The sequence below is a fragment of the Mytilus edulis genome, chromosome 11, assembly GCF_963676685.1.
Source record: "Mytilus edulis chromosome 11, xbMytEdul2.2, whole genome shotgun sequence".
Lineage (NCBI taxonomy): Eukaryota > Metazoa > Mollusca > Bivalvia > Mytilida > Mytilidae > Mytilus > Mytilus edulis.
Genome location: NC_092354.1, coordinates 45,864,558 through 45,875,905, shown reverse-complemented (window position 1 = coordinate 45,875,905; position 11,348 = coordinate 45,864,558). Strand labels below are relative to the sequence as shown.

The 11,348-nt window shown below is 31.1% G+C and overlaps 1 protein-coding gene across 1 annotated transcript; it reads right to left on the bottom strand.

Annotated features, from left to right (window-relative positions):
* Positions 1–346: 346 nt before the first annotated feature.
* On the bottom strand, positions 347–9,869 carry LOC139494311 (microfibril-associated glycoprotein 4-like). The gene is made up of 6 exons (XM_071282478.1): positions 9,831–9,869; positions 7,041–7,155; positions 5,513–5,637; positions 5,003–5,099; positions 2,590–2,754; positions 347–639 (listed from the first exon to the last, which is right to left on the bottom strand). Exons 1-6 carry the CDS (start codon positions 9,867–9,869, stop codon positions 380–382), a joined length of 801 nt encoding a protein of 266 aa, XP_071138579.1. The 3' UTR covers positions 347–379.
* Positions 9,870–11,348: the final 1,479 nt, after the last annotated feature.

Genomic DNA, 11,348 nt, shown 5'->3' with positions numbered 1-11,348 from the left:
TTATGGAAAGACCTTCTATTGTTATCTGAATAATTAATTTTTATATTTCTTTCAGTGTATTTACTGCTCTTGGACTTTAAGGAGTAACATGAGTATTGGTCAATTATTTTTCAATTTGTCAACTACAATGTTCAGAGAGCCACATCATGGTTTGAACAGTTTACCTTTTACCAAACAGAACGTTCGTAGGAAGTAAACGAAGAGAAAATAATAAGACAAAAAGTAAAAAAGTTTATTTATCTAGTACGAATATATAATTTTCACTCTGTGTTTATGTTCAAACTGGTTTTTTCTATGTTACGTCATTCAACAATGTTCTTAACATGTAATTTAATTTGATCTTTCATAAATACATTGTGAGTCATTCTGAAAAGGGTTCCTATTGTCGTTTTATCATCATTTTAGTAGATTTTAGTGAATATCGAAATCCTTTCCATGTACCCCAATTGATACCATCGGAATTAGACGAGTGCTGTCCACCAAGATATTTCCCATTCAAGTTAGAATAATGGCAATCATTGTACCACCATGCCCCTTGAAATGTTACTGCGCAGTTGCGAGTACCTCTGTCATTATCCTGGTCTTTAGTAGAAAACATCATGCCGTTATTATTATAGCCAGAATACATTAGGCTATCTCCTGTACAAAAAAATAAAGTATGATTATGAATATATTTGAAAATGTTTATTACAAATTTACTTTAAAAACAATGCTTGTCATAACACACTAATGTCTAAGTTCTTAATGCATTTACAGTATGGCATACTATGGCCGATCTACGATTCGTCCTCTCTACTCTTGGGACTAGTATTCTGAAATCTACACGGCAAACAAAAACAAAACAAACGTTTTCTTAAAGGATACGAAGCCATACTTAATGACAGAACACATACACACTCAGATAAGAGACTCAACTGCAATAACACTCTTAGTATTGATTACAACTCTGTTAACTCTTAGATCATGTATTTTAAATAAACTCGTCATAGATACCAGGACTAAAATTTGTATATACGCCAGACGCGCGTTTCGTCTACAAACAGACAATCTGTATTTATATGGGAATCAACTGCGCTCCCTTGTGTGTTAATTTATCCTTTTATATTTTCAAGTGACAGTCTTATTACATGGATCATTAATAACTGACTATAGGGTGTAAGGTTTGATCATTGTTGTAGACCGTACGGCGACCTATACATGTATTTGTTTGTGTGATTTGGTCTCTTGTGGAGTAATGTCTAATTGGCATTCATACCACGTCTTCTTTTTTGTAATTTATGCAGATATTTTATTCCGATTATTCTATTATATCAAATTCCGAGATGTTTTAGTTAAATGACAAAAATACCAACCTCCGAGGAAAATTCAAAGTGGAATCTCACTTGACAAAATCAAAAAATCAAACACATCAAATTAATGGATAATAAATATTTTTCCTTGTCTTTTCTTTATTTAAAGCTGAAAATAGTATACATACAATGGACAATTGTATGTTTAGGGGATACAAGTATACCGGACTTTGAACCAAACCGCCACATAAGCAAGTTTATGAAATCGTATACGGTAAGAATCCTACGTAAAGCAAAGTACGTATTGAACATACAGCTGTATTTGAAGAGGTATGAAAACATAAGCTAATATCATTCATTCGTTGACCTTTGCTATAAATTTCTCACGACAAAAATATGTGTCGCGGTCTAATATAGACTGATATCAGAACATACATCACAATTTATAAACAGTCCAGATGTATCATAATGCTATTATGTGACACATTAACTAAGTCTAGGTTTGTGTGTATTGAATCAGTAGCACATGCAGTAACAATTATTAAAAACATTTATTAAATTCGTAAAGAGGAACGTTTTACATAACATAGCAGACTTGCAAATATGTTTGTATTGTTATTCAAAATCACTGGGAACGAATCGGTTAAAGATGTGGAATATTGATAATGGAAACTAAATGTAATACTATGTGCAAAAAAGAGTAAAATCACCAAAAAAAATGGAATCCGAGGAAAATTAAAAAAGAAAATTCCTAATCATTCTCCAAAAACATTTTAAAATCTCAAACACATCAAACAAAAGGATAACAACTGATATATTCATATTCGGTTTTTTATTTGTTGGTGTTAATTAATTATTGTATTATTGAAGTATTATATACAGTCCCCATTTAGCATGTTATTTTAAAGTATACATCACATTTTTTATGTTATTTCCATCATGCAGAAACTATAGTATAGGTATATTCCTTATGATTTAATCTTAAATTCAATTTTAAAACAGTTAATCATGAAAAAACATTGATAACGTCACGGTCATATGAAAAAAATAATGTGTATGATCTGACACAAAAAAAAAAACTGTCCGACATTCAGAAAAGAGGGACACAAGATACCAGAGGAACAGTCAAACTCATAAATCGAAAATAAACTGACAACTCCTTAGCTAAAAATTAAAAAAAAAAAAAAAAAAAACCAGACAAACAATAGTATAAATGAAACAACATAAAAAACTAAAGAATAAACATCACCAAAAACTAAAAGCGTTACATCAAAAATTGAAAAGGAAACATAAGCGATACCTGCAGTTCCGCTGTACCCATTTACAGTCAAAGTATACTTGGTTGAGTCATCACCAATACTGAACTCACTATATTCTGCATACTTCGAATTCCCATCAAAATCTTCAAGATGGATGTACATATTGTAGGTGTCAGAAGATGTAAGAATATTAATGAATTTATTTCCTGTAAAAAAGGGAAAGAAACAATCTATGATACGGCTTGTCATTAAAATTGAGTACGATACAACATGATGTATATGTATGAGACTTTAACTTTCAGCCAAACCGAACACGTGACTTGTAATTAATTGCTTTTAATCGTAAAATTATTAAAAGCAATTATATGTCCTTCCGTTTGTGTGATTTGGTAAAAAATTGGTAAACAATCAATTTAAAATAAAACATAAATGTATTACAGGGCAGGATGCATAAGTAACTGCATTTGTGAAACTAATTATAATGTACTAAAAACAAAGAGGTATTATTGTTTAGTATTGCTTTGCATATCGTAGACAACTACGATTTTTAATTGGTGTTGAATTCGTTATTGAAATTTATTCCAAAGTCCCTTACTTTTAAATATGTTTCCGAAAGTTAAAGCTAAACAAGTACAATGTGTAAATAAAAACCTTTCCCTTAAACATAGTTTTTCTAAGTGTTGAAGTTGAAATCATACCTTCGTCAATTTTATGGAGACCGTTATGCATGTTATGGGATATTCAATTTACAGATGAATGCGTATATGTTCCATATGTCGTGACTTTAATCCTGTCCACTTTTCCGCGAATGTGACCTACCGAATAAGACTAACTATATGGTTTGTACGGTGTAAATGGTATCTTCCTCCTATTTCCACTTTTTAAAATACTATTCCTTCTATTCCCACTTGCAAATAACAATCGATGTTTTAATAAATAATTTGTTTTTATAACAATCAAGGTTAATTAGAATGTCACCTAAGATTTACCTGTAGTGTATTTATTTCAAAGCATAACATATTTGGTACACTGTTTAGGTATACTACCTTGTTTATTTGTAATATGTTTCTTTTTTCATCAGAGAAATACTTAAACATGTTAAAAATAAAGAAAATTTATGATAAATAGATTGTTTTTAGATTTATTTAAAAAAAATGAATTTGTACTTGAGTGCTAGTCTTTGTAGAATCAGTCAATTTAGATAAAAACTAAAACATGAGTAGAAAAAAACCACCGACATTATCATGCTTTTTAAAACTAACCATCATCCTGAGTTAAAAATTATTAGTCTTTCGTTTGTGTGTGTCTGGTAATATCAAACAACTTGGATAGAAAATTGGTTAGAATGATAAAAAAAATTACAGAGTTATCTGCCCTTATTCGTTAATTTCAAGTGCATTTCCACCAAATTGTATCTTCTATTACCATGGCATAACAAGCTGAAAAAAACAAGTCACACATCCACATCCAACATATTTTAACTTATTAAACTTCTGAAAAATGAGGAAGCCTTCAACGCCCTGACATGATCCAGTATGCAGCCGTTGGGAAGAAAGTGGCCCCAAAAAGGAAGTATGTAGAAATCAACAACAGATAAGTCAAACTTAAAGTTAGACACTGCAACCAAGAAGTCCCAACAGTAGAATTTGGTGATGCAGCCTTCCACCTTCTTCACGCGGAATAGATTGATAAACTTTAATAGACTTGTATATACATGCAGTGATTGTCTAATGTTTGTGCTACAATGTGTGATTTGATTTAGTGCTGTTGTATAATTTGCATTATATTATACTTGCTTGAATATTAAGATGAATTTGTGTTATAAAATAAATTTACTTATATTTGTTTTAATTTCTTTCATATTTATTTTGTTTAAAAAAAAAAAAAAAAAAAAAAAAAACACTGGTCAATTAACAGTTGATTAAAAATAATTATGTTTGTACAGTATAATCCTTTGTTTGAAAAAAGTTTCCCTCCTATTCCCACATGAAATTTTACCTTTTCTTACTAGATTTATAAACAGTGGGAATAGAGGGAATGGACTGCTTGTACTAAGATGAGCAACATGAGGAATGCCACAGGTGGAGCAGAATTGTCTTACCCTTTCGGAGCACCAGAGCTGATTCCAAGGTTTTTTTAAGGGGGTCGTGTTACTCAGTCTTGAGTTTTTCTGTATCTTGTTTATGTTGTCTAGCTATTTGTCTTATTTTCTTTTGTAAGCCATTCCGTTGTCACTTTTTTTTTCTTCCCTTTGGTATTTTTCGACTATTTTTTGTCTCCGCTGATATTGTTAATATTCTTATACAAGGAAATGAATTGTGAAACTGCAAAAATTCCACAAATATATACACACGTGTACTCAAATAGGATACGAAAAATCAAAGTTAGCGTAACAAGATGTGATGACTGACAAAAATGTGTTTGCTTGTCAATGAATTCAAAAGATAAAATTACCTAACCAAAACTCGGATTTCAAGTCTCCAAATCCAATCTCGTAATCTTTCCATGTTTTGTAAAAATCAACTGATCCATCCGTTCTGCTTTGGAAAACCTTTAAAAATGATGTTACTTTTGTTATAACGAAATTAAACAAAACAATTGCTCGTCTTTTACAGAGATATTTCCATTTTCAATGAAGTGAACTTACTTGTAGTTGTAATTTCGTCATCACGTTCTTCTTTTAATATATATTTTAGCTCACCTGACTCAACGAAGCATGTACAGTATTGACATAACTTGGCGTTTGTCGTTTTCGCCTTGACATCACACTATAACCATAGGTTAGACTTCATTACGTGTATGATAACTTGAAAACTATAACCGATCAACAAGATTCATTTCACTTAGTTTGCAATTGATCATCAGTTAGAAAAAAAAACACATATTTAAAAATGCATCGAGTAAACAAATATATACCATTACAAAATAATAGTAACATACAATCTATATCTTCAATACACTTACTGTCCATCCAAATCCTGCTGTATCCATGTCACAGTAAACATCAATCGTTACATTTGACGGGTAAATTGTATATACCCCTGAACAACTTCCTTCTGGCAAATCACTGCAATCACGTGGGCGAAGTTCTAAAAAAATATAAGTGGATGACTCGTTTATCAGATACAATATGTATATACATTTAGTAAATGACGAATAAATGAAAGACGACACTTTATGATGAAAATATATTTCATTGCTTTATGAGCTAATGATTTTTACTGTGTGCCCATTTTTTTCATGTTTATATGCTTGTCTTTGATGTGAAGTATATTTCTTTTTTTATACCCTTTATTTCTAATCAGTTGTTGGGTCACGTTACCAACGAAAATTTGGCAATGGAACATATTTGTGTCGCACAAAACAAATACTTTAAAATTTTATTTAGTTTTGTAACTAAATTAAAATCACAAATACTTTTAAAATTAATCGTTTTGTCACATTAGAATATTTAGCAGGCAACGTTGTGCATATCGCCATTGATTTTCAAGACACTTAAAAAAACACATCTATTTCAATGAGACAAAAAATCAAATTTAATTAGAACAAATACAAAACCATTGGGAAAAAAGGTAAAACATTTAAACACAACCTTCAACTTACCAACAACTGCACATGAACTAAAAATAAAACTTTTTAATTGTGCACAGATAGACTTTTCAAGAAGACCTTTCATTCACTTGTCTTTCCTTTTACAAAAAACAAACATGTATTATAATAACTTTGTTTTCTTTCTGCCGAACAATTCAATTACCAAAAGATGTTAAGAATAAATTAAAACAACACGTTGTTAACCTTATGCTTCCGAAAAACTTTTCTTGATTAACCTTTACCAGGAACTCTCAAACCCAAATATATGAGGATGAATACAAACCTACTCAGATGAAGAACTTTATTACCAAAGTTTCTTAAATCTGTCAATTCCACCTTAAACAATTTTGGTTGAGAGAGTTGATATCTCGCTTTCTTATAATTTTTAAATTATTAACGGACAATCAAAAAAGGTTTATTATTAATCATGTCAGTACCTAAGCATCCAATACTGAGCTGATGATATCTCGAAGGAGCAAATACTTACATGACATTCATAGGTATTTTTTCTATTGAAATTATTCGTTTTCAGTCAGGCATTTTGTCTTTGTTATAGCTCACAACAGTCACTTAATTACAGACAACATTACTTAACTTGGTACAGGTCATTAGGTCATTTACAATTGTATACCAGCTTCAGAAGACAACCAATCAGAACTTGATCATGTGACAACGAGTTAATTTACGATATACCTTCTTGGAAAAACTTTGTTTTTATAAATAACCGGTTTGCATGAATCTAATTCCTTTAAAAGCTGCTCCTGGGAAAATAAAAACACTAATATGCGGTTTCTGTTCGACAATAAATCTAAAGGGAAGACACATTTCAGTCATAAACGAAAACACATTTTTCATTAATGTTCTTTCTGTAAATGAAAATAGTATGATGCATTAAACTTACGTGCGCTGATTTCGGATAACTTTATAGGTAATGGAATACAATAGTAATCTGGTCCCCGGGGCATACATGCTTCATTGAGATTACAGTCCTTTTCTTTGCATTGACCGGCTAGTTCCTAAAAGTGAAGCAGCCATTTATTTACTGTACGTTGAAATTGTTAATCCAGTATCACCGTGTATCATCGTACAGCGGATATAGGAACTAACCAAGCGGGCGTGAGCGATTTTGATATTACACGGTAACGAAAATCTTTGTTTTGTTCAAATGCTATCAATGTGTACTTCAATATCAACATAATTGCTGTTCTAAGAAATGATTTAGTCGTAGGTTGATGATAAGAGATGTCTCATTATTTTCCCAAAACAAGAACGATTATTAATAACATGTGAAAATACTTGTCAAACAAGTTGGCCCTCGTCTCATCCGATATATTCTATATTCATTGCAACTCTTTTTTCTGAAAGAAGGCCACTGTGTGTGTGTAATAAATATAGCTTGTTCATTAATTGGCATTACAATCTTTCATACATATGTTATTTTTCGATATTTTATCCCGAAAAAAGCGTTGTGTACGGGGTTTAGCTGACCACATACATCCTTATGTACGGTGCATAGTTAAGCTGTTTTTGCACCGTACACAAAAACTTTTGTTTCATACTCGTTTATCATGTTTATTACCCGAAAAGTTTCAACGAATGAGTAATCACAGGTAAATTTATGATTGGTAACTTTTACCTTTGCCCTGTATTAGGTTTCGTTCAAATAAAACATGTAGATGTCTCAACAACTGTATCGAAACTGAAAATTAGTGTTGACATTTACAACTATTTGCACAGAAACAAGTTAAATCCTATAATTGTTAATGTTTGTCACATTTTGGTCTTTTGTGGATAGTGGATAGTTGTCTCATTGGCAATCATACCACATCTTCTTTTTTTGCGAAAATTATTTGGAAGCAGGAATTTCAAATGTTGAGAAAGGTGCATTGAATATTGATAAAGCAAAACAAAGATCTTCGTTACCGTGTTAGTTCAAAATTGGTCATGCCCGCTTGGTTAGTACATATATCCGCTGTACTGATGATTCACGGTGAGTATGCGAATGTCTCCTAAATATACTGCTACAATACTTACAAAGTTGATGAAAATTTGTTTGCATCACAAAGGCATTCTCAGATTTGTTCCTTTGAACAGAAATTTCAACTGTTTTAACAGTTTAACATTTGTTTTTACATTTAGTCAATAAAAACTGTCACATCAATCTTATCGTTAAACTGTACATTGCATCTAAAATAATTTTTAACATTAAAAGTGTAACCATTGATAGACTCATACTAAATTTGTTCACGATAAAGGCAAACTACGAACTCAACCCTAAAACCTTTAAGCCAGTCTGTTTTTCGTTTATTTGAAGTATATTTCCATCTATGTGAATCACGTTGATACACGAAAAATGCTCTTTTATGGTAAATCTGAGATTAACATAAAATATACAGATTTAAGTGGTCATGACACGTTTCTATAGTATAACCTTTTAGCATATTTAGGTTGTACCTATTTAATTTCACAAAAGACCAATAATTCAATATTGTTGAGTTAAGAAATGTAAACCCAAGTCAACACATCTTTAGTATCAATACACAATTTAGAATATAAAACTGATATTCACATATTATCAATTTAATTTTGCCAGTACAATACAGAGAATGTTATCTTGGGAAACACAAAGATCTGGAAATTGTTTAGAGCTAATAGAATAATTTATGATCGGATATTCCATACCTTTGAGGTATTAATCGGAAGGGCATACCATTTAAATGCCAGAAAAACACCGATCATTGAAGAAAACAAAATAATGTTAATAAAGTAACTATGCGTATGTGTATTTTTGAGGCTCACATTTGAGTGTTTTTCAAAAAAATAAGCCTAGTTTCTTTGATGAGTTATTTTTACAAACACCAGGTCTATTCCACTCAATTGGAGGCTCACATTTGAGTGTTTTTCAAAAAAATAAGCCTAGTTTCTTTGATGAGTTATTTTTACAAACACCAGGTCTATTCCACTCAATTGAGTTATCACTAGCTGAGTCTTAAGCACATAATTGTTGAATTGTTTTTGAGATTGTGAAATTGTGAAAAAATAAGCCTAGTTTCTTTGATGAGTTATTTTTACAAACACCAGGTCTATTCCACTCAATTTGGGGCTCACATTTGAGTGTTTTTCAAAAAAATAAGCCTAGTTTCTTTGATGAGTTATTTTTACAAACACCAGGTCTATTCCACTCAATTGAGTTATCACTAGCTGAGTCTTAAGCACATAATTGTTGAATTGTTTTTGAGATTGTGAAATTTCGAAAAATTAACTGATAACAAAACGTTTAATTGTTGGAAATACTAAGGGTTTTCTACCCCATAATGATTTTATCTCACCTCTATTAGTTAAACCTTTTCGATTTCCCCCTCATTGCTTTAAATCAATCCTATTGGTACGAAAATAACACTTTGTAAAATTTAGACAAATTGTGCAATCACTTCCCTTTGTACAGAATATCCAATTTCATTATTATGTTAAATACATTGCCTTAAATTTTGATTTTTTGTTGACTAGTTAATACACATGTACATATCGTCGTACAGGTTTATAAAAGTAAATCATTATAGGTCAATATACGGCCTTCAACACGGAGCCTTGGTGTACACCGAACAACAAGCTATAAAGGGCCCCGACATTACTAGTGTAAAACCATTCAAACGGGAAAACCAACAATACATACATATTACATTGTAATTACCTGTGGAAAAGTCGAGGCAGCACCAAAACTATTCCCCATACTGTCAACAAGTGCACAATTACTTTCCCCGGGATCAGCATCATTTATTTGGCAAGTTTTATTCGCTGCGATAAAGTTAATAGATTTGCATATTTTGACCCTCGAGCAGTATTGAGCACATATTGACCACATCGGCATTGGTACCTCAAATAGCACATGCCCACTGAAAATTTTATCTTTCTGTTTTTCTATCACGACTATTTCACATAATGTCCACATAAAAAAGAAAGCGATCGAAAAGGTCAAACGAAACATTTTGTTCCAATTCGAAACCTTAAAATTATTTACGTTATTGTTTTTCGAAAAGTTTTGCGTGTGTTCACGATACATGTAATAGTTTCATTACATAAAACTTGTTTTTCTTTTATAATGAGTTTCATAAATGTTTTTAATTGCCCGGATTTTGCTTTGTTCAAATACTAAATCATTTTCAATCAGATTATTTTCCAACTTTTGGTTAATTAACTAACGTAGTGAAACTATTAATTACAATTGATTACGAGATATCATTTCGATTTCATTTGAATAAAACAAAACCCCTATAAGTTGAAATGTACTTCTATTTTAAAATTCATGAACAACATTGAAGGTAATGATGTTTTCCGTTTTACGTTGCGATAACTCAGCAAAAACATATGTATTATTCATGTTATGATGATATCACATTGTAATGGGTTTTTTAAATGTCTATCAATTGTTTGTTTTCTCAATACTTCTCAGCATGAAACTTTTCAAAACCTCCAGTAAACCTGATCCAACAAAACTACGTGTCTGATAGTTGTACCTGTATACTCTTCCGGAGCACGTGAGATAACCCCCAGTTTTCGTTGGGTTCGTGTTGCTAAGGGTATAGTATTTATTGTTATGTGTTGTTGTCGAGCTTTCGACTTTTGTCGAAAAAACGGGAAATAGCTATCCTTCATTCCGTCAGCGTCGTAGTCATGGTCGATGTCGTCGTCGGTAGCGTCCACAAATATTTACTCTGTGATTAAAGTTTTAAAATTTTGAACAATCCTTAAATATCTTTGATTTGTACTCAACTTGGACAGAAGCTTGTTTATAATCATAAGATAGTATTCCTTTTGTCCTTATATATTTTTTTAGTTTTTTTTTCTGCCAAAAAAAATTACATTCACTCTGTGGTTAAAGTTTTGAAAATTTTAATAACTTTTTTAAACTATCCTGGATTTCTACACAATTTGGACAGAAGCTTGTTAGTGATCTTAAGATTGTATCCAGAGGTAAATTATGTAAAAAAAAATAACCGGTTTTCCGTTTTTTACTTATAAATGGACTTAGTGTTTTGCCTGATAACATTACATTCACTCTGTGATTAACGTTTTGAAAATTTTAATAATTTTTTTAAACTGCCCCGAACTTTAACAAAACTTGGTCAAAGGCTTGTTTATGATCAAAAGCTAGTATCTCATAGGAATTTATGTAAAATATATTTCCTGTTTTCTGTACATACTTATATAT

Excerpts from the sequence above, each read along its gene's own strand:
- LOC139494311 (XM_071282478.1), bottom strand. The coding sequence starts at position 9,869 with ATGGGGAATAGTTTTGGTGCTGCCTCGACTTTTCCACAG. Across the intron at positions 7,156-9,830 it reads CTGCCTCGACTTTTCCACAG|GAACTAGCCGGTCAATGCAA; the intron begins GTAATTACAATG and ends CTTCACTTTTAG. Across the intron at positions 2,755-5,002 it reads GAAATCCGAGTTTTGGTTAG|GAAATAAATTCATTAATATT; the intron begins GTAATTTTATCT and ends CCTTTTTTACAG.